The 24,655-nt window shown below is 48.2% G+C and overlaps 1 protein-coding gene across 7 annotated transcripts in view; it reads left to right on the forward strand.

Moving 5' to 3' along the window:
• Positions 1-1,297: 1,297 nt before the first annotated feature.
• The window catches only part of LOC309653788 (uncharacterized protein), a 36,178-nt gene continuing 12,820 nt past the window's right edge, over positions 1,298-24,655 (forward strand). For 2 of the 7 annotated variants that reach the window (XM_082478581.1, XM_082478582.1), the window contains exons 1-4: positions 1,298-3,588; positions 4,116-4,309; positions 8,833-8,919; positions 24,427-24,653. In XM_082478581.1, coding sequence (XP_082334707.1) covers positions 2,966-3,588; positions 4,116-4,309; positions 8,833-8,919; positions 24,427-24,653 — 1,131 coding nt within the window. In that variant the 5' untranslated portion in view covers positions 1,298-2,965. Of the gene's footprint in view, positions 3,589-4,115; positions 4,310-8,832; positions 8,920-22,553; positions 22,751-24,426; positions 24,654-24,655 lie in introns of all 7 variants that reach the window. The other 5 variants (XM_082478583.1, XM_082478584.1, XM_082478585.1 and 2 more) reach the window with 5 other exon arrangements.

Consider the following 24,655-nt stretch of genomic DNA (forward strand, 5'->3'; position numbering starts at 1 on the left):
CCAACTCTGGCCATGCCAAATTCCTGTAAGAAAATTTTGATGACTCTACTGCATACACAATAAACTTGGCATTTAAGACGCACACAAAAGGGCCCACTAGCTCTGTAGACCTAGTAATACCAACTTATTAGGTGGTATTCAAATAAGCCGTGCCCTTTCTCTGCTCTCTGCAGCATGTGTGTTGTTGAACACTTACCCTTTCTTAAGTCAGTTCTACATTCATTTCTAGGTCCCTTAATTCAGCCAGTTATTAAATCTTTCAAATTTACTGAGGATTTGTCTTTCTCTGTCTCACTTATTTCCCTTAACATAATACCCTGCAAGTCCATCCATGTTGCTGCCGATGGCAAAATTCTTTTTTTATGGCTGATTAGTATTCCTTTGTATATATACATCACATCTTCTTTGTCCATTCATCTGTTGATGGACACAGATTGCCTCCATACACTGGCAATTATAAATGACCATGCTATGAACATTGGGGTGCATGCATCTTTTTGAATTCGTGTTTTTCTTTTTTACAGATATATGCTCAGGAGTGGAATTGCTGGGTCGTATGGTAGATCTATTTTTAGTTTTCCGAGAAATATCCATACTGTTTTCCACAGTGGCTGCACCAATTTACAGTCCCACCAACAGTGTAGGATGGTTCCCTTTTCTCCACGTCCTCTCCAAAATTTGTTACGTGTGTCCTTTTGTGAGGTGATGTCTCACTGTGGTTTTGATTTGCATTTCCCTGATGATTAGTGATGTTGAACATGTGTGCATGTGCCCATTGGCCATCTGCGTTTCCCCAGAGACAGGAGTGGAGACTTCATTATTAAGGCTACAAGAAGCCATCAAGGGGGTCTAATCTGGGATGTAATTTGTGTTTTAGAAATGTCACTCTGAAAGCAATGTGAAGAAAGGTCAGAGAGGAGGAAGAATGCCGTGTTCATTATAGGAGTGATTTATGTGAGAGATGCTGACGTTCTAGACTAAGGTAGGGGTATTGAAAGCACATGAAGAAGTGTGTAGAACTGAAAGGCAACAGTTGATTGGCTATGGGTGATAACTGGATGTGGAGATACGGAAGGTGTTGTAAGCGTAGAAGAATAAGCGGTGGTAGATGTATTGACAACTTAGTATGCCTGAGTGTGAGCAGGAAAAGAAGGAAAAGAGGAGAAACCCCAGGGAATTCCCTGGTGGTCCAGTGGTTAGGACTCGACAGTGGCCCGTGGCCCGGGTTCGATCCCTGTTCTGGGAACTAAGATCCCAGCAAGCTGCTCGGCCAGGCCAGAAAAAAAAAAAAAAAAAAAAAAGAACGAAACCCGAAACCAAATCAATGGTGACAGGAGGGAGAGGTAGAAGAGGGAGAGTGCAGATGGGCAAAAACTAGAGAGGCCAAGGAATAGGAGGGCTCAGTGAGATAAAAGAACACGTGTAGAGAGAGTAGAAGAATGAGAGAGCAGCATGGCTAGGCGCTTGCGGTCCAAGACTGGGATATTTTCATTTTAGAAGTGAGAGGTAGAGTAGTTTAGGGTAAAGAATAAAGCAAAGTGTGTCCCCACCCCTCCCCGCCCATATACACTGCAGATGCTTGGACAAAATGATCGGAAATGACCTTTTCATTTTTGACAAGCAAGTATTGTCTCTACGAGGATGCCTGAGTGACCAGAGACAAGGGGTGCAGGATTAAGAGCAGTAGGGCTGGGCTCAGCTGACCCACTGCTGTTGTGATGGTTAGTTATAGAGGGATCCCCCACGTAAGTATGTGGCTTAGTTCTATGTGGCTCCGCCCCGTAAGTGAGAAGAAAGCACTTACTGCAATAGAAGGAAAAAGAGGGGGAAAGGAGAGGGGAAACGAAGGTGTGAAGATGCTCTGCTGGTGAAGAGAAGGAAGGAAATCAAGAGAAACATTTAAAAAACGTGTGATTCTAAAATGGTTAAAAAGAAAAAGTGGGGTGCTTGAGAAGGGGTCGAGGTGGGGTAAAGAGTTCAGTTTTTAGCTGTACAAAACACTCAGCCACCCCAGGAAGTTCCATGCAACTAAAGCTTTGCAATACGCTGGGCACAAGCAGTCCCAGCTCTTCTCACCAAATACTGAAGGAAAGGGGAAGGGGTAGAATGTTTGTTTGAATATTCTAGTTGACCAAGAGTGAACCTGAAATCCATTTTGATTTCAACACTTTTAAATGGCATGCCTCACGAGGTCCAGCGCTGGTGAACATGACTGAGGTTTATCTGTTCATTGCCCATCTGGCTTATGTGCTCTGAAGAAGCCTCTTTCTGACCTTGCTTCATCAAGGTACCAAGATGGGAAGGACGAAGGGTAGTGAATGAGTGGAAGCATTTCCTCTTGCTCTGAGATATTTCTATTCTATGTGGCAACGTTCAGGGTAGCGGAAAGAAGAGAAGGCCTCTAGCAAAAATGTAAGGCTTTTTTCCCCCACATGCTGGGGCCAGAATGCTGGAGCATTACAGTGGCCTGCTCTCCGGGGGCTCACTGCCTTGAAGATCCGATACACTGACCTTTGCCTTCTTTTCCCCTTCAATGCTGTCAGCCAAGAACCCTCACTTCAACTGTGCATCCCTTAGCTATGGGAGGGGGGCTCCCGGAGCCCAATTTCTGTCCTGATGACGGGCCAGAGCCGGGCCACGAAATGCACAGGTTGAACCTCCTCTATCCCTTCCAGAGGACAGGCGCTCTGGTTCACTGGAGGCCCGAGGGTCTGGGAATGACCACCAGTCAACTATGTCCTGATTCCTCAAAGGTGTCCAGATCTTTCAAACTGCAGATTCAGCCCGGGCGGTCAAATTACTCCTTTCACCACAAAAAGCAAACTCTTGGGCATACGCTGTTTCAGGTGAAAAGCACATTTTGCGTTTTTGCGGAGGGGAGGCGCAGGGCGGGGTGCCCCACGCCGCCGACCCCCCGGCCCAGCTCTCCAGCTGCCAGGGAGCTGGAGCTGGGGCTGACCAAGGAATGACTGCGGACGCCAGAAGGAGCAGAGGGCTGGGCGGCGCACGGGCTGTGGTAGGAGGCGGGACCGCGCATCTCGTTCAATGGGTCCCGGCGCCTGCCGGATTGGCTAAGCTCGCTTGCCGTCGGGGTGGGCGGAGCCAGTTGTGCGCCGGGCTTGGGGCCCGCCCAGCGGCAGCCGGACGTGCTTCAGACCCCGCGCTCTGGGGCAGCGGCTGGGTGCGTGGTCCGGTTGCTGCGTGGAGTGAAGCTGCTGGGCTGCTGCTCTTCTTGCCGCTCCCTTGCTCAGGGCCGCTGGTCGACCCCCACCCTCCCCACTCCCCTTGGCCTCGATGTTCTCACCTTACAGGTGGCTCTTGGCCGAAGCACGAGGTCCGCGCCCCGCTCCTCTTGGTTATCCCGCTCCCCCCCGTCGTCTCTCTTCCTCCCGGTCCGCAGCGGTCTCCAGGGTTCTCCGAAGGTCGGAGCTATGGCGTCCCGACATGCGGCGGGCCGCTGTGCTCCTGCTGCTCATCAGGACCCGGCCCTTGGAGGGCGACGACCCGAAACCCAGCTGGAAATTCCGCTTTGATTTCTAAGCTCTCCTCGTCTGATGTTCCTGACGTCGTTCTGGACTTCTTCGATTGGTAAGCGGGGTCGCCAGGCTGCCATGAGCTGGGAGGGCGGTGGGTGAGTGGGCGACCTCTTAGCAGGAGACGGCTGGAGCCGATGTGGGCCTGCGCTTTTGAACCGCTGCCCACGCGCGCTGCCTGCTGGCCAGTCCCTAGAGGAGTTGGTGGTGGGGATGGGGACGACCAGCTGCGATGGAGCCCCCTTGCTTCAGCCCCTCTGTTGCTGTGGTGCCTAATAGCGCTGAAGTGGCGGGGTTCGGGGAACTACCGCCCCCGGGTCCACCCCTCCATCTCCAGGGACTGAGTTCTCCTCAGCCAGGTATACTGGCCCCTGTGTGTGAGTGCGCGGGGAGGGGGTGATGGTGCGGTGAGGGCTAAAGGCAGTATTGTGTGCTGAGTTGACGGCTGGTAAAACTGGGAGGGCCTCGACCGGCCTAATCCCAGATTCCGCTCCCCACTCTGCTCCGCCAGATAGGGTCCTCTAGCAACAACGCTTCTTATTAAATGCACCAGATGCATTCCTGCTTATTATCCCTGAATAGTGTTTCCTTGTCAGCCAGCAGAACGATTCAAGCAAGCCAATCACATCCTTGCTTAGGAACCAGGGGGTACCTCACCCTCGTGATACTGCAAAGCCCGCTTCCCACAGACCCTTCTGGTTCACGCTGTTCCAGAATGCAACCCCCATGTGTCCTGCATGGCCTGCGATGTCCTCCTCTCCTGGGCTGCCCAAGAGGTGGGTCACTGGGCCTCCGACCCTGTCCCCATAACCACCCAGAAGGTCTGGACCACTCATGATTAGATGGAGATAAAACCCACAGCTGTAAATTTGCACTGCTAGAAATCTAAAATATTCTGAGGGAATTTGTACAGAGAGAAAAGACAAAATAATAATAATAATAATTCCATGCAGCGCAAGTGGCAGCACCCTAGCAGAAGATGTTTTCAGTCCACCCACCTCTGGCTTGGGGGCCCAGCAATCTTCTGCTGTGCCACTCTGTTGCCTATGCCTGTGTTGCAGTGAAAATCCTGATCATCCTAATGATAGGGAAGAGCAACCATGGCACTTTTGTGACACGGTGATGAAATTAAACCCAGCTTAAGCCAGAGTCCTTAAAACTTATTAAGCAACCATTGCCACAGGAGAGGCCCCTAACCCTTATGAAACTGATTTGATGCTGTCTGAAGGAAGAAATCTATAAATATGAGCAGATTAGGCAGGACACCCCCCCCACCCGCACACACACACACACACAAACTATATCCAGTGACAAACAAACAAGCAAATGGAATCAGAAAGAAAGAAATCAAAAAACTTGGATACAGAGGGAGGAAAGAATGTAAATTGATACAGCGGTCCAGAATTTAATCCAGTTGGAAATCTAGAATTTGCTAAAAGAATTTATATCCCAGATTTCCCTGGTGGCCCAGTGGTTAAGAATCTGCCTGCCAATACAGGGGACAGAGGTTCGAGCCCTGGTCCGGGAAGATCCCACATGCCGCGGAGCAACTAAGCCCGTGCGCCGCAACTACTAAGCCTGTGCTCTAGAGCGCATGAGCCACAACTGATGAGCCCATGTGCCACAACTACTGAAGCTTGCACGCCTAGAGCCCGTGCTCTGCAACAAGAGAAGCCACCGCAACGAGAAGCCCGTGCACCACAATAAAGAGTAGCCCCCACTCGCCGCAACTAGAGGAAGCCCGCGCAGCAACGAACGCGATGCAGCCAAAAGTAAATAAATAAATTTATTTAAAAAAAAAAGAATTTTTACCCTGGTGAGGTATTTATACCCTTTGTCCTTGGCAGACAACTGTCTTCTCACTGTGTCCTCACATGGCCTTTTCTTTGTTCAGTGTGGGGAGAGGGCGAGCTCTGTGGCGTCTGTTGCTCTTCTTATAAGGATACCCCCCCTATTGGATTAGAGCTTCAAGCTTATGACCTCGTTTAACCTTGAAGGCCATATCTCCAAATATAGCCACATTCGGGGTTACGGCTTCAACATACGAATTTTGGGGGAACAGAATTCAGTCCATAACATCTTTTTTTTTTTATTTTACTTTTGGCTGTGTTGGGTCTTCGTTGCTGCGCGTGGGCTTTCTCTACTTGCGGCGAATGGGGGCTGTTCTTCGTTGAGGTACACTGGCTTCTCACCGCAGTGGCTTCTCTTGTTATGGAGCACGGGCTCTAGGTGCGTGGGCTTCAGTAGTTGTGCCATGCGGGCTCAGTAGTTGTGGCTCGCGGGCTCTAGATCTCAGGCTCAGTAGTTGTGGCGCACGGGCTTAGTTGCTCCACGGCATGTGAGATCTTCCGGGACCAGGGCTCGAATCCATTTCCACTGCATTGGCAGGCGGGTTCTTAACCACTGCGCCAACACGGAAGTCCCAGTCCGTATCATTATTTATTTATTTTTTTACCAACATGTTTACTGGAGGATAATTGCTTTACACTGGTGTGTTACTTTCTGCTTTATTACAAAGTGAATCAGGTATACATATACATATATCCCCATATCTCTTTCCTCTTACATCTCCCTCCCTCCCACCCTCCCTATCCCACCCCTCTAGGTGGTCACAAAGCACCGAGCTGATCTCCCTGTGCTCTGCGGCTCCTTTCCCCTAGCTTTCGGTTTTACATTTGGTAGTGTATATAAGTCCGTGCCACTCACTCATTTTGTCCCAGCTTACCCTTCCCCCTCCCCATGTCCTCAAGTCCATTCTCTAGTAGGTCTGCGTCTTTATTCCCGTCCTGCCCCTAGGTTCTTCATGACCATTTTTGGTTTTTTTTAGATTCCATATATATGTGTTAGCATACGGTATTTGTTTTTCTCTTTCTGACTTACTTCACTCTCTGTGACAGACTCTAGGTCCGTCCACCTCACTACAAGTAGCTCAATTTCGTTTCTTTTTATGGCTGAGTAATATTCCATTGTATATATATGCCACATCTTGTTTATCCATTCATCTGTCGATGGACACTTAGGTTGCTCCTATGTCGTGGCTGTTGTAAACAGAGCTGCAATGAACATTGTGGTACATGACTCTTTTTGAATTATGGTTTCCTCAGGGTATATGCCCAGTAGTGGGATTGCTGGGTCGTATGGTAGTTCTATTTTTAGTTTCTTAAGGAACCTCCATACCGTTCTCCACAGTGGCTGTATCAATGTACATTCCCACCAACATTGCAAGAGGGTTCCCTTTTCTCCACACCCTCTCCAGCATTTACTGTTTGTAGATTTTTTGATGATGGCCATTCTGTCAGTCCCTAACATCTTGATCTATATTTTGGGTATCTGTGAGGCAAGTGATTCCCAGAGTTCTTTACCTCAAAGGGGACAACGTTTAGGCAATGGCCCAAGAGTTTATAAAAATGTACAGATGGGCCCATTTGTTAGCCAGGGCATCCAGTACTAAATGACTGTAGTTTGGTCAGTTGTGCTGACCCTTTGGTCCTGTCCTCTATCCTAGGCATGTTGGTTAAGGGATCGAAAGCAGTAATATGGATGATGGTGACAATACCATATGTAGTGTACAATGCCCAATATTGCCCACTCACTTGATTCCAAGAGGCTCCCCAGGTAGCCAAGAGGTCTGGGAGAGGAGTGACTTCTTCTACCACTATCTCATCTGGCAAGGGACTAAGGACAGCTGAGGCCATGCCCTCTTGCAAGAAAGATATGCCAGAAAGCTATCTGGTGTCAAGGAGGCCTCAGTAAACATGCTGAGGTTTTGGGGTGCTGGTTCCGTGATCTAAGGCCTACTGGGCACCTGGGTACAGAGGGTCACAGGCTCAGGGTCTGTGAGAACCTCTGTTTTGAGGATGGCCCGGTATGTGGCTGACAGTTGCCACGCTAATGGTTTATAATACAAGGCCAAGAAGGGCAGTTTCTTGCCTCGGTAGCCCATGGGCAACTTACAGCCATCATGTGTGGTCCAGAGATGCCAGGGGGCATGAGCAGAGGTTACTAAAGCCTCAACAATGAAGGAACCTCTGGAGACACTACTGGGAGTGTCCAGTGATTTAGACTTGGACAGATTCTAGAGTTTTTTGTTGGAAGGTGCTTTTAGCATTTTGTTAATATAAATTCTTTTAGTAAATTCTGGATTTCTAATTGGATTAAATTGTAAATTGAAACAGAAACAGACATAAAACAAGTTAATATATTGATTGGTTGATGAAAGTGTTGTAACCAGAGGCTCGCAGGAACCTAACCCTGTATTTCCCCTAGGAGCAGTGGTTTAGTAGTCACTGATTCATTACTTGTGGTGACTTTATAGGACATATAGTGAACACACACACACACTGCAGGGACTGATGTTCCTTGGTCAACGTGTGAGAGTACGTTAGGATCACAGTGATGCTCAGGGCCTGTTCCCATTCCCATGCCCTTTGGGAGGAAACAGCCCTGCTGAAGGTCTCAGGTGTGTTGGGTGAGCACGTCAGAGAGCTTTGGAAAGGCCAGCTGTCTGCAGGGCTCTGGCTGGCTACTTGCGTATGCTCAGCCAAGACGTCTCCAGGCTGGAAATCCATGATTAGTGAGAGAAATGCCAGCTCCCAGAATGAACGTCTTTGAGAAGACAGCCTTGAGGCCTAAGAGTGTGAAATGACTTTGTTGGGCGAGGGCCAGAAGGTGCTCTGTCTGTGTCAAGCCATATGCCCAGCCCTAAAAACAGAGGAGTACAAGAGCAAGGTTGACATGGGTATGACAAGAAAATGCCCAGGTGGGGAAATGTGACTTTGTGCTGGAGGGCGTAGACTTGTTAGCTCAGCTCAGGAGGGCAGTGAGGGTGGAAGAGTACTTTTCCTGGGGCAATCAGCTGCCCCTGGAAGGACAGCCACCGACCTGGAGAGCTGTGTCCATTGCTGATTACAAACTGGGGCTCTTTAGGGGGTTGAGGTAATGCATTTTTGAGGGCTGCCCCCTGCCTGCTTCCTCTCCTCTCCACTTCCCAGAATGCCTGCCCCCGCTTCCCCCAGCCCCTCATCCTGCTTGGTAACATGGACCCAGTCTTTGTGCCCCATCCTCTGGATAAAAGCTGGGGAGGGGGAGGAGGAGTCTTCCTCACTGGGTGCTTCTGGCTGACTCACTGTGGGGAGAGAAGGGGGTGGGGGAGAGAATGTGTACACATATGACTGTACGTGTCTGCATGTGTGCAGGAGAAGGGAAAGCCCTGGAAAGGTGACAGCTGCGGTATTCTCTGCTGTTTGCTCTCTGGGAAGCAATGTGGCCTTCCTGATGACCGGTGACTTCTCTGTTTCAGCAAAAACTATGCAAATGAAAGTGGTTCAGAAGGTCTTGGACAGGATGCTGATGGGATATGGTATCCACCTGAGCCCACATATTGGAGGTAAACCGCTTATAGGCGCTTGAGGGTTGGTTTTTTTTTTTTTTTTTAGTGAAGAATAGTTGATTTACAATGTTGTGCTACTTTCAGGTACACAGCAAAGTGATTCAGTTTTTTATATATATGTATATATCCTTTTTCATATTCTTTTCCATGATGGTTTATCACAGGATATTGAATATCGCTCTGTGTTCTATACAGTAGGACCTTGTTGTTTATCCATTGTATATATAACAGTTTGCATCTGCTAGTCCCCAACTAGTCCCAATCCTTCCCTCCCCTACACCACGCCCCGCCGCCGCCTTGGCACCCCCAAGTCTGTTGTCTCTGTCTGTAAGTCTGTTCCTGTTTTGTAGATAAATTCATGTGTAGACACCTGAGGTTTTTCTGTTAAGTTGAGTAGTGCTGAAACACAGGAAGGCAGCCCACCACGTAAGCTCACCAGTGGCCTTCTCCCAGGCTCTACACCTTTGCCTCTCGAGATCCCACCTTCCTGACTTGCAGAGACCTGCAGTCGGGGTACTCCTGGCCTCCCAACCTCCAGGCCTTTTGCTCCGACCCTGGAATTTCTCCCACTTCTCTGGCTTCACATGCAAGAGGCCTTCTGCTCGCTCCACACTCCCTTGAGAAGGTCCCACAACTGAAGTACACTCCCTGGTGTGAGTGGAGGAGCTCTACCCACAAATGGGTGTGCAGGCCGGAGGGCGCTGTGGTGCTCAAGGTAGAATTCTCTGCTCCATCTGTCAGGCTCTATGGGGAGGGCACTTGAGCACACCTTCTCTGCACCCCGAGTACTCACCGTATGGAGTGTGTTCAAAACTGAGCACATGGTCTCTGTCCAGTCTACTTCACCTACCCGGGCCCCAGGTGCTTGCCCCTCTGCCCCCCAAGCCTTCAACTCCCACCAGGCTGTATTGGTTCTACCTCCAGAAAACATCCCAACTCTGTTCTTATCTCTCTATTGATCGTGAGCCACCCCCAGATCAGGCCTTGGGCATCTTCCTACGGAATTTCTGCAACAACCTCCCAACCTCTCGTCTCCCTAATATTAGTGTTGGTCCCTCTAATCCATTCAGCACACTGCAATCAGCATGGTCTTTATAAATCAAGCCTGATTATGTCAAGAACTTCTGATGACTTTAGCTGTCCAATAAAATCCAAACCCTTTAGCCTAGCATTCAGATTTCTAGAGCAGAGATGAGAAATGGCAAAGAAACAGAAATACAAACCACCACGAAGGCAATGAGTCAGTTCCTTTGTGTATTCCCTCCTAGCCTTCCCCGTGGAAAGGGCAGCTAGCCTGAGCCACACAGCTTGAAGTGACAGGAAACCTACCCTAAGCCCACAGAACAGGAGTAGTATTCTTTGGCCCAGGGGACACCCAGGAACCCTAAACCAATGACAGAGAAAAGAAAGGGTACATTAATTAGAGGTTCTATGGGAGGTTGAACTAGATAGCAACTCTAAGGGGTTAATGAACACTCATAGTTCATATTTGTGGAAATGAATACAAGTCTTCTGAATATCCGGTGCCTCCACCCTAAAGAGCACTCAGCTGTGAGGATTTGGCACTTGGGGGTAGACCATTGAGGGCATCATGTTTGCCCTGAGAGCTACCTTGAAAACCAAGGCCATTGCCCTGGGCCCTGAGCTTTGGAGGTGGGTCACTTGACTGTTGCTTTCCCTTTGCTGCATTGTTCCCTCCAGCGTGTGAGGGGATAAGGTGTTCCGAGGTGAGTGTGTGTGTACCTAGGGGCTGGGAGGCTGAGGTGGAGAAAGCAGAAAGCAAGCTCCGTCAGTAGCCTTACGTTACAAGGACAGCAGTGGCTCTAGGTGGGGACCTTAGGGAGGAGAGCGAGGGCTAGAGGGCTGGGTATAGGGGAATTCAGGTGTTAGAGCACAGCCCCTGCCCCTTGTGTGATATCGTTTGGGTCAGTTGGGCCAAACACTGGTAGGTGTCAGGGAGTAGCTACCTCATTTCCTCCTTTCCACGTTCTCCTGTACCTCAGCAGAGACTAACAACCACAGTTTAAAAACACCAAGCACATTCTCCCATTGTTTTAAGCAAGATAGCACCTCAGCAGGCATCCAGGGCCAGAAGGAGGGAGCAGGGGCAAGGGCCAAGCTCTGGGGATTGTCAGGTGTGGATAATCTGCATTATCTCTGAGGCACCTCATCACCATCTTTCAGACTCTGATCTATTTACACCTGATGCCTAAGGTGGGAGGGGGTGGGTTACATTAACCTTTTTTTGAATGCAGACCTGGGACATATGAGAAAAAGGGGGTCCCTGGATAGATTTGGCCAAATATTCGATGAAGAGGGAAGTGCAAGAACAACTTTGGACTTTCTTTAGACAGACGGGGGCACCGCAGGCGCTCAGTCTGGGGATGTCGCGCGCGCGCGCGTGTGTGTGTGTGTGTGTGTGTGTGCGTGTGTGTGTGCGCGCGTGTGTGCGCGCATGCGTGTGCGTGTGTGTGTGTATTTGGGGAGCAGGGAGGCCAGTAGGTGGGGTAGCTGCTCTCTGAATGGAGTGGGTGGCAGGGCTGAGGGAAGCGGAGAACAAAGCAGAACGCTTTGGTGCAAGGTGGGTGTCCTAGGAGGTATCTTCCCTGCCTGGCCTGCCACTGCAGCACGCTCTGGAGAGGAAGGAAGCTCAGCCCAGGGGGGCAGGAGAAGAGGAAGGTGAGCATCTGCCAGGGGCCCATAGGTACCACGGGGGCAAGGTTAAAGTTGCTGGGGGCGTCACGCTGGGAGAAAAGAGCACCTGGGTAGAGATTTGCAACTTGATTCCGGAAGAGAGTGAGACTCTAGGAATCAAGGAGTGAACGTACCGGATTACATTTTGAATTGCTTTAATCGAAGGAAGAAAGAGGCAGCAGGAGAATGAGAGCTGACACTGGACAGAGTTGAGTAGAGAAGTCAGGACAGAGAGGATGAGGGATGAGGGTAAAGAACAGTGAGGACAGGAAGGAGAACACTGCCTAGAGATAAGTGGTAGTGTCAAGAGCACTGAAAACCCATTCGAACCATTGCCTGCTCCACGGGCAAGTTGAGCCCGAGTCCATCCCCAGGTCTGTGAGGTTATCAGCCGCAAGCAGGATCCAGGCAGTGGCACCTACCCTGTGAGAGTCACCTGCCATCACACCCATTCCTCTTCTCAAGCAGGGCTTCAGGTAGGTTGGGCCAAGTGCCTCAGAGTTTAGGGACCCCTAGATCTCCCTGTGAGGCCTCCCACTCGACTGAGTCGAACCTCTCTTTGTGTGTCAGGTGGAGGAGAGCCTCAGGGTTTAACCCGTTCTTCCTCTTCCCCCACAAGTTCACAAGCAGAAGCCTTGGGAACTTTGTCTTGTTCAGGTTCAAATAGGAGCTTTATTTTCCCTTGAGAAGGAAGGGGCAGTGAGAAGAGGAGGAGGAGGAGCCAGGGAAAGCTAGCAAAGCGGCTTCCAGTCTGGGCAAGAGAACTGGAAGCCACAGTGTTGTGAAAAGCAGCTGCCTGAGGGCTCTGCCCAGCCCAGCACCTGGTATGACATCGGCACTCCCATATCGTGGAGTGAAGGAATAAATGAGACATTTTTTATTCTTCCTTGCTTCGTCTTTCCTGTGAAGCCTGAACCTGTGATAGACACTGGGGAGAGAGAGAAGCTGGAGCAGTGAAGTTCAAAGAGGAAGGGAAGTGGTTACCCGCACAACTTTTCTTGCCTTCCTGAGCTCATCAGGGAGGACAGTGTTAGGTTATGGAGCTGAGGTCATCACTGCAAAGATGGGATTTAGGCACCCTCTCTGGAGGCTTCTTGTCTTAGTTCTGGCCACTATAACAAATATCCCATAGACTGAGTGGCAACAACAGACATTTATTTCTTATCCTTCTGGAGGCTGGGAAGTCCAAAACCAAGGGGCTGGACATTTTGGTTTCTGGTGAGAGCTCTCTTCCTGGCTTGCTGATGACTGCCTTCTGGCTGTGTGCTCACATGGTGGAAAGAGAGAGAGTTCTGGTGTCTCTTCCTCTTCTTGTAAGGGCACTAATCCCATCATGGGGAGCCCACCCTCATGACCTCATCTAAGCCTAATTACCTCCCAGATACCATCACACTGTTAGGCTTTCAACATGGATTTTGGAGGGTACGCAAACATGCAGTCCGTAGCACTTTTTTTTTTTAATTTATTTACTTTTATTTATTTTTTGGCTGTGTTGGGTCTTCGTTGCTGCGCGTGGGCTTTCTCTAGTTGCGGCGAACCAGGGCTACTCTTTGTTGAGGTGCACGGGTTTCTCATCGCAGTGGCTTCTCTTGTTGTGGAGCCCGGACTCTAGGTGCATGGGCTTCAGTAGTTGTGGCACACGGGCTCAGTCGTTGTGGCTCGCGGGCTCTAGAGCACAGGCTTAGTAGTTGTGGCGCACGGGCTTCGTTGCTCCGCGGCACGTGGGATCTTCCCGGACCAGGGCTCGAACCCGTGTCCCCTGCATTGGCAGGCGGATTCTTAACCACTGCACCATCAGGGAAGCCCAGTCTGTAACACTTTTAATTTTCCTTTTAGAGATGTTTGGATACTTTAGCTGAGTTCTCACACTGATCAATGCTAGCACATAAGGCGGCCCCTCTGGGCAGGTAAAGTAGAATGAGTTTCCCAGCTTCTGGGCTGCATTTCGGTGCCAGGGCACATGGCTCGATGAGGGGAATGTGGACTGCATTTCAGCTCCCAATTGCTGTTTTAGCTGGGAGCCCTTGGGCAGGGCTCTGTGCTGGCCCTTTAGGGTCCTCCGGATTCCACCAAAAGGGATGGAATTGCCTGAGTGGCACTGAATTTTCTAGAGTGAGACGTATGACCCTGGGATTGGTGGGGTCCCTGGCTCCCCGGCCCTGCTGGGGTTTGTTAACTGTCTTACACAGCTTCCATTCTCTAGAGGCATGTGAGGGGTCCGAAAGGTTGTAATAAAGGACTGTGTTTATGGGAACCCCTGTCCCTACATAGCACACTGCTGGGGCTTGTTCACAGCGACCCTAAATGCTGGAGTCTGGGATTTGCCCTAACACAGAAACCCATTTACTTCTCAGGTGTCATTCAGACAATTATTCCCAATAGCACTTTGCTTTTCTGAAGCATTAGGCTTGGAGTAACACACTTCTCTCTCTGCAGCTCAGTTTCTGGGCAGTTATCCTGCAGTGAAGCCAGCGGGTTGAATGACAGGAGTCACACATGTTTCTATAGCAGCAGTGTGATGTAATACACAGAGAATAATGTGGCCTAGCTGTAGAGCTGGTTAAAGACAGCTGTGAGCCAATAGAAAATAAAAACTTCTTTCTGCACAGTGCCGTACAGTTCACTATATGGACGTGGGGTCCTGAAAAAAAAGAAACACACTCAACCACATCCTCACCCATTCACTCACACTTACACATTAAATCTGTAACACATATAAGCATTCTATCCACTTACACAAACACACTCACATGCTGACACATTCACGCACGAACATACTTACATACGCTCTTACATTTTCACATCAGCGTGTTCACACATGCGGACATGCTCACACATTTTTCACACAGGAACATGCTGGTGCATTCACACATAGAGAGACTCATACACTTGCATTCACTCACACATGCTCATGCTCGCACATGGACATGCCTGCATATTTACTGAAAGAAATGTGCTCAAACACATACACACTCACCAATCACTCACACGTGAACAAGTTCACACGTTCACACAAATGAACATGCTCACACGTACGTGCATATTAACTCAGTCACACGCAAGACCATGCTCACACACTGGCAGACACAATAACATCCACTCACAAACTCACAGTCACTCGCACACAGACATGCTTACGTACACTCATACTCACACATCCACTCACACACATGAACACACTGATGCTGTCTCACACACATAAAATAATGCATTCATTCCCACTTGCACGTGAACATACACCTACAGGCTCACAGTCATTCCCACACGAACACATTCACGCATTCAGTCCCCCATAGGAGCCCATCCTCACATTCATTCACACGAGTGAGCACACTCACATTAACATGCGTATATGCGCAAGCATGCTCACACATTCACTCACACCTAGATGCACTCATGTCCAATCACAGGACGCTCACACAGCCATGCAAACTAAGATGTTAACATTTTCACCAACATGAACATCTTCTCACACACAAAACTGCTCCTCCATTTGCTCACACCCGAACATGTTCATATGTTAATCCACACATGAATACAATCATGTAGTCACATTCGTGAATGTACACATAGTAACACACATTTCAATACAATTACACATATTCGAACATGTTCGTTCACTCAGATACCCATATTCACGCATTCACTGAATGAGCATATTCACACTTTAACACACTCAAACACACAAAAACCTTACACATTTATTTACACAAAGGAAAATGTTCACATAACTGCACATCCTTATTTTTGATCACACACACAAAGCTGCTCAGACACTCATGAGCACAAGAAGACATTAACACGATCAAACAAACATATTGACGTATTCACTCCCATGGACTTGCTCACAGATTAATTCGCATATACAGACACACCCGCATACACTCACAACTTCACTTAACATTGTTCGTCGTGCTCACATACATGAACTTGCTTACACATTCAGCTGCACACAGGGAAAATAATTATACATTAATAGCTTCACACACACCAACTTGTTCGTACATTAATTTGTACATATGAACATGCTCCCTTACATGCACATGCTCACACACTCAGATATGAATGAACACACACATTCATTTAAACACAAACACAAACTTTCACACTTTCACATTAACATGCTCAAAACAGAAACGTGTTCAAACTTCCTTTTGCATATGTTCATGCTCAAACACACAAGTATACTCAGACATTCACCCACACGTGAATGTACTTAAACATTAACATTCCCAGACACACAAACGTGCTCACGTTATCTCACGAACAAGTGGACACTCCCACTTTCACTCACATTCGCACATAAACACACACACATTCTCATGGGCTTACATACGGACATGACTGCACACTCACACACACTCACTCCCTACCTCCACTCACACATTCACACATGGACATGCTCTCACATTTATTTAAAACACAACATGCGCACACACACATCACGCACGCATGAACAAGTTCACACAGGTGAACACGTTCACATATTCACACAGCCTACACGCTCATAAACACACATGCTCTCACATTTATTTAAAAAACAACATTCACACTCACCCCAAAACCACTCATGCACAGACACGGCCACGATCACACTTTCACATATCGACAGGATCATATTCACTCACACAGTCTCTCACGCGCAAACTCACATATACTCACGCACTCACAGTTGCACATAGACATGCTCACATTATCACTTCCACACAAATGAACACACTTTTCATCACACACAAACATAATCACATTGACTCACACAACAGAACACACACATTAACATGCCCCTACACACAAGCATGTTTACATATTCATTAACACACACATGTTCTTATATTCACTTAAACTTGCACTTTGATAATATGCACACATATTTGTATATATATATATATTTATATGCTCACGCATTTACTGACACAAACTTTTTTGCACATTTACTCACACACAAATGTACAAAAACACATGTGCAAAGCATAAATTCACCTTCAGGAACATACATGATAAGCTTACACATTCATGCAGACACAGGAACATGATCACAGATATATACTCACACAGTCATTTGCACACAAACATGAAGATATTTACATATGCAGACGGTGAACCTGCTCATAAACTCACAGGCACCCTCATTAACACAGTCATGTACATGCATCTGATCAACATTCACACATACACATACACTCATGTGTTGACTCAGAAATAGATGCACACATTAACAGGCTCACAAAAATGAACACGGTTCCACAGTCACTCACTGATGGACATGCTACCATCATGCACATGCTTACAAATTCACTCATACACGTGAACACACAGAAACACACAAACGCACATTAACACACTGACATATGAACAGGCTCCATTCACTCTTACACACAGACATGCTCACATACATCCACAAGTTACACGTTCACTCAAGTGAACCTGCTCACAGATTTACTCCCATTCCTAGACACGCTGACACATGCACACATTCGTTCCAGTACAGATATACTCAATTAACATGGTTAGGCATTCACTCACCCACCCGAGTATGCCTCACATACACTGTGTCACTCATACACTTACTTACGTGCATGAACCTACTTACCCATAAGATGTTCACACCCTCACATGCACAAACACTCAGTCGCCCACACAAACACGGTTGCAAATTCCTTCACCCGCATAGACATCCTTACATATAATCATTCGCACACACACATGAACATGCTCACATATACAAGTGTGATCACTATTCACTCACATCCACAGCGTATTCTTCACATGAACACATGAACACATTCACTGAGACATAAGGAATGCTCAGATACATGCACACAGCCAAAAATTCTCTAACATTGGAGCATATTCACTGACTCACGAGCATACTCCCAACTTTACTCATATGCATAGACACACTCATATATGATCATACCCACATTCACTCACACAAAATCCTCACGTGTCCACTAACCCGTGAACATGTTTGCAAAGTCATTCACATACAGACATTCCTATGTGCTGACAACAGTACACTCAGTTTCACTTATACGTGCATAGTAACATGCTCACAAACAGCAACACTTTCATGCATTCACTTGAACACAGATTTTCTCCAGTCATCACAAAGCTCACACCTTCACACACAGATACACTCAAACTCACAAGCATATTCTCATATTCACAAAAATACACTCACACGTTAACAAGCTTACCCAAATGAACAGTTACACATTCACTCACTCATGAAAACATGCTTACACATGCACTCCCTCAAACTTGCTCATTCACTCACACACACTCATATATGCTCACAGTCACGTACTCATACATTTCCCCACACACAGCACGTTCACAAACAGCATCATACTCATACTCTGACAAATGCATATGCTCACACTTACCATGAAGTTCACACATTTTACCCACACACATAGAGATGCTCAGATATACTCCCACACACACACTTGCACATTAACTCACAGCAACCTACTCCACTTTGACGTGCTCACAAACACACATTCACTCACACACACACGAGTATGCTAACATCCACGCACAGGCTCATGAATTCACTCATACATATGAGAAGTCCCATTTACTTCAACACACAAACTCATATTTTAATAGGCTCCCACGTTCGCTCTCACACCTGTGCTTATATACATGCGCAAGGTCACATTCACTTGCACGACCACGCTCACACACTCGTTTGCTTACAATAGCCGCTCACGTTTCACGAGAATGTGCTGACACACTCAGTCACAGTCACTTACACTTACATACTTACACTCATTCCCTCACATACACGCTAACATGCTCCCAACTAGGAATGTGCTCACACTCACCAAGAACCTCACACATTCACTCACATACACTCACAGATTCATTCATTCAAATACACTAATGGAGTTGACCCTTGAACGACACAGGGGTTAGGGGTGCTGACCCTCCACGTGCAGTTGAATACGTATAACGTATAGTCCGCCCTGTGTATATGAGGTTCCTCCGAATCCAGGGTTCTGCATCTGCGGATTCAAGTAATCGCATATCGTGTAGTACGGTGGTATTTGCTGTTGAAAAAATCTGCATATACGTGGATCTGCGCTATTCAATCCCCTGTTGTTTAAGGGTCAGATGTACTTTTAAAATGTCAGACACGGGAATTCCCTGGCGGTGTAGTGGTTAGGACTCGGCACTTTCACTGCCGTGGCCTGGGGTCGGTCCCTGGACGGGGAACTGACATCCTGCAAGCCGTGCAGCATGCCCCCCCCACCCCCCCAAAAAAATATCAGGCAAATAAACATGCGTACATTTTCACTCACACACACAAACATGCTCATATCCATGCACATGGTCACCTGTTCACTCCTGCATATGAAGATGCACAAACATTTACTTAATCACACAAATAAATTCCTATTAACACACTCATACTGTACTTGAAAAGGCTCACCCATTCATTCTCCAACACGGACATTGTTATGTAAAGTAGCCAAAGATGGCCTCTCTTTCCTTCTTCCAAGCAGGCTGGAACCCATTAGCTCAGAAGCCCGGCCGCACCAAACTCAAATTTTACACATTCATTTGCTTTGAATATATTCCAAGTAAGTAGATTTTAATCCATCCAGAGCTTGAGTGCTTTGCATGCCATGCAGAACTGCAGCCAACGCCTGTTAGCTATAGATAAGATCAAGCCTGTAGTTACGAAAGACCCCACACCACTGAGACCCCACACCACTGCTGGCCTTTGGTACTCTCCGATCCAGAGGCTCCCCATCATGCTACTGAGTGGTATCACCCAAACACACTAGTCCTCTCTCTGAGCCTGCTCTTCCCTGGCATTTCCCCTGCTTTTCTTTCCTGAGTGGTGCTCCCACACGGTAGCCTCTGGCAGTTCTCCTGTTGTTAAGACACTTCCCGTGCATGCAAAGCTGTGAAAGCTTCCTCCAGATAAAGGTCATCTTGTGCTACTGCCACTTTCTGGTGATACTTTAATCTTTGATCAGCCCCTAAATCCCTCGCACTCATTACTTGTGTTGATGAGGAAAGTGGAGGATTTGGGTGATAGTCAAGAAATCAATGTAGGGTCCACCCAGTCAGGAGGACTATCCGTTGGCAGAACAATCCTGGACAGTCTTAAGTGGTTGGGACTCAAAATGTGGAACTCCCCCATGTCACTTTGGCATGGCGTTGCTCTGTGCTGTATTACACTTTATCTGTATTTATGGTGTCTCCCTGGGTGTCATTAGCCTGATCAAGCAGCAGCAGCAGTATTTGAGCCAACCCATGCCATTGTAACTGAGTTTTTGGGATCAGAGGCACTGGGCTCCCCACGAAAGATCAGCCCACCCAGCTGGGTCCCTCACTAGGCAGGTACTAGACGTTGTAAGACCTGTGGGCCCACATAGGAAAAGGGGAGGGGTGCGGGCCTCTGGACCAAGAGTGGGCTACCTCTGATCCCATAACAGGCTCCCTGTAGCTGGGCTGGTGATCTGGGGTGCTCTGAGGTGAGAGGACATCCTCATGGCCGGGGCGTGGCTATGGCAGGGAAATGAGTCAGTAAGTCAGAGGCGTCAGGCCGAGGCTGGTCTCTTAGGACATCTTTGTAAACAGCTAGCCTGTCTCTGCCGCTGTGTCACTCTGACCTGCTGTGGCAGATGGCATCTTTCTAGTCCCTTCCCCAAAGGATGTGGGCTAAAGCATTACTTAAAATGACTGACTGCACGGAAGTTAATATTCCAGCTGCTCCCAGGACTTGAAGGAGGTGGCTGTCTTTTTTGTTTTGTTTGTTTTTTTGGCTGCACGGCATGTGGGATATCAGTTCCCTGACCAGGGATCGAACCCGTGCCCACTGCAGTGGAAGCGCAGAGCCTTAACCACTGGACCGCCAGGGAAGTCCTGGAGGTGGCTGTCTTAATGAACACACGCTCCAAACCGCAAGACGTGTCGGGCTCTGTTCACTGTTGTTTTTGCTTGGAGCCTTAACGCCTTTGGAAGTCGAGACAAATTGGAGAACCCTGGGAAAAGAGGTCTGGTGCCCTCTAGAAGGAAAGGCAGTGCAATACCATCCTGACAGTTATTTATCCTCTGTTTTGTTGGTAACCACTCACAAAGTAATAAATTATTGACAGAAAAGACAAAGTAGGAGGGCTAAGGAGGTGAGGTGTGTTCTCAGTTGGAGGAGGAAACATATCCTTTCTCTCACCCATCCCTGAGACCCAGTCTCTCCTTAGGGACGTAGCCTAAGAGCCAAATGAAAAAAGGGCTCTCTGGCTGTATAGAATCTGCTGGACAGTGAGCTCCACCCAGCAGGGAATGTAATTAATCAATTGACTGCCATAACATGGGATGCGAAAATGGTGTCCCTACTGAAGGATCTCACGCAATTAGTGCAGAAGCCAGGAATGGTCCCAGAGGAGGCCTTGGAGAGAGATAGGTAGGTAAGTAGGTAGATACTTTGTTGATGTGGATTTTTATTTCTTAGAATGCTGCCCACCCTACGTTAGGCCTCATAGTGATCCTGGGCAAACTCTTAAAGGAAAGCCATTAGCCTCCAACAGCTGGGGATGTTGGGATGGGCTTAACAGGCGACAGATGGCATGCAGCGTGGTGATTTGCCAAGTCTCGAGGAGGCTGAATTTAGTCCTGAGTCGACCAAGTTGTTCCTCAGGGGGCGCTCGTGAAAAGTGTAAGTCCTCTTTCCAGGCAGTGATGGCTCATGCTGAGACAATTCAAGAGGACATAGCTGCCCTGGATTTAACAGAAACTCATGAAAGACAAACTCAAAGTCAAGTGCTGCCTGTTAACAATACCCCACCTGGCCTAAATCAAAATTACTACCCATAGAGGGATTGCCCCCTTCCTCGGTCAAATAAACCACTTAAAACCAGGCCACTCTTAAGCGTGAACCCTGAAATGAACAAGAGAGGTTGGTTGTATTGGACCCTAAGGAACAAGGAGCCCAGAGATATTAGATGATCTCTGGTAAATCTGTGGAGCAATTAAAATATTTACTAAAGTTAGATTGCTACCTGGCCAGGCTTTTCCTTCAGAGACAAGCTTACCTTCCACGTCTGCCCCTGACCTCTGCCAGTGGCAAGGACCTGCTCCCACATCAGGACCCATTGGTCTCAAAGCAGGCCTCTTCTGGCCGACAGTAGCCCTTTTACTACGTAAACTGTAAAATATTAACAACACTGGCTGGCTCTGGTGGACACAGGTGTCCAAAGCTCCCTAATCCCAGGAAGCACTCATACTTTAAAGTCCCGCCCCCCCACCCCCCCACCAGGAGATGATGGGCTTTGGAGGAGAATTAATTGAAGGGATAATTATCTGCTTAGCTTTTTCTTTTAACTTTTTGTGTGGCATGCGGGATTTTAGTTCCCCAGCCAGGGATCGAACCCACGGCCCCCGCAGTGGACGTGCAGAGTCGACCGCTGGGCCGCCAGGGAAGTCCCATCTGCTTAGCTTTTAATATGGGCTTAGTTTTGCTAAAAGACGCTTCTGTGCTGGTCGTTCTCTGAGACTCTTTTCCCTTTATTGGAATGGGCTTCCTCAGTCAGCAGGTGACCTCGTGAAACAAGCCTAAGGTTTTGATGCCACTGGTGGGCACTGGCCAGTTCACCTTCCTCTACCCGTGTAAGAGGTACTGACTAAAAGGAAAGCACTGAAGGATTATGGCCTGTCCTAGCTGACTTACTTAAAGAAAGGATATGGATTCCCACCTTTGAGTTCGGTGGTATGGCCTGTGCTTAAAGCCACTACTAATGAGTACAGGCTATCTGTAGACTAGAGAGAGTTAAACAAGGCTGCTCCCTGTATTAGAGCCCCTCTACTATATATTGTTCCCTTAATGAATGACATTCAGAATAACCCTGGTAAATGGTTCAGAGTCATAGACTGGGCTCACATGTTCTCTTTGTTAAATATCACAATTTGCCTTCCCCTTTGAGGATCAACAGTACACCTTTTTCCCAGTGACCTGTGGGGTACATGAATGCGCCCGTGATTGCCCATGGGATTTGCAGTCGGGACCTAGATGCCTGCTCGGCACGAGCCACGTCCTGCAGAGACTCAGCTCTGGCATTGTGTCGACGACATCCTCGTCACTGGACCTGGCCAAGACTCTGTGTCACACACCATCACAACTGTGAGTGAACACCTCCCTGAGAGGGGATGGGCAATTGCCCGCCATAAGGTACAAGGCACCTCCTAGTTTGTTAAATTTCTGGGCTATGTTTGAAACTCAAAAGGGTAAACTAGTCCCAACTGGGTAAAGGAAAAGCTCCTAGTGCTCCAGCCAGCCTCCCAGATTGGTAAAGGAGGCCCAACATTTGGTAGGCATGCTTGGATTCTGGTGCCAACCTCAAATATTTGCTGGCGCCCATCTATGGAGCCCCCCATAGGACCTCCGCTTTTCAGTGGGGACCTGAGCCACCACAGGCACTAGGTAAACTAAAGAAGGCTATCATTTCAGCTCTCCCACTAGTGCTCTGAGGGCAGGACTTACAATTGGAAGTTCCGGCCACCCTAACGTTCACTTACGGGAGCCACTGGACCAAATGTCCGTGGGCTTTTGGCACACGTGACTCCCAGACTCAGTCCCAAGGTATTGGCCAGTGGAGAGGCAACTTGTGGAGGTACACTGAGCCCTTACTGAAACTGAAGGCTTTACTGGAGCAGAGCCAGTTACGCTGTGGATTGAGATTCCTGTTATGTCCTGGGTAATAGCAGAAGCTCCCCGCAGAGCAACTGAGGCCTCTACTCAAATGATAATGGGATCTACTGGATTGAGCTAAACCTGGCCCTACTAGAGTGCTGCAACTCCATGAGAAAATCACCACATACCCTGCCACTGAAGTTAATTTACCGTAACCTCCCGGCCTTCTATACAGGCCTTCCATTAGTGTATCCATGCAAGGCACAGGCCTCTCCTCATATTATTGAGGGCTTGACAAAATAGCTTTTACAGCCCTTGGGACTGCCGCACAAGTTATACCGTCAGACCAAGGTTCCCACATCACTGTAAAGCAAACCAGCAATGGGCATTACAAGAAAACATTGCTTGGGTTTGTCACCTATCCTATCATCTTCCAGTAGCAGGGATCCTGGAAAGACATAATGAACTTTTTTTTTTAAATGACCGCGTAGCAACATATGATTATGGAAATCGATTTGGGTCCCAGATGATAGGGGTTTTGGTTTTTTTTTTTAAGCTTTTAATTAATTAATTAATTTATTTATTTTTATTTTTTTGGCTGTGTTGGGTCTTCGTTTCTGTGCGAGGGCTTTCTCTAGTTGCGGCGAGCGGGGGCCGCTCTTCATCGCGGTGCGTGGGCCTCTCACTGTCGCGGCCTCTCTTGTTTGCGGAGCAGAAGCTTCAGACACGCAGGCTCAGTAGTTGTGGCGCACGGGCCTAGTTGCTCCGCGGCATGTGGGATCTTCCCAGACCAGGGCTCGAACCCGTGTCCCCTGCATTGGCAGGCAGGCTCTCAACCACTGCGCCACCAGGGAAGCCCCATGATGAACTTTTAAATCAAGGGCTGTTGAGAGAACTTGGAGGGCAGTGGTCCTTCAAGTGGTCAGAAATACTGCCCACGGTCCAGATTATATTAAGTTCCTACCCCTCTGGCATAGCTACACCATATTTAAATTCACAACAAATGACGAGACCACCAGCAGAGACATTTCTGTCTCTGCTGGTGTACACATCCACAGCAGACACAACCCAGTTGTCAGTTTTCACAGACATGGGAGCCCAGGCGTTGCCATGCACCGAAAAGAAACTTTCACCTGGTACTTTCATCTTTCCTTTCTCCCTCATAGAAAACCCGGAGCTTAGCCACTTCCTTCTTGATCCTGATGAGAACCTGACGTGGACCAGTGATTCTGAAACCATCCTTAGCCTGTGTTCATTCGTCATCCAGTATAAGCCAAGCAAACTACCCGCCAATTTCTGGAGAAAGAGGTGTCCTTATCTGCCATCCATGTACTTTGCTCCAGTAAAGGCACTGTGGAGCCCAGGAGGTGGAACGAAACCTCTCCCAGACCAGGT

The sequence above is a fragment of the Balaenoptera physalus genome (assembly GCF_965194825.1).
Source record: "Balaenoptera physalus genome assembly, contig: HAP1_SCAFFOLD_1164, whole genome shotgun sequence".
Taxonomy (NCBI): Eukaryota; Metazoa; Chordata; class Mammalia; order Artiodactyla; family Balaenopteridae; genus Balaenoptera; species Balaenoptera physalus.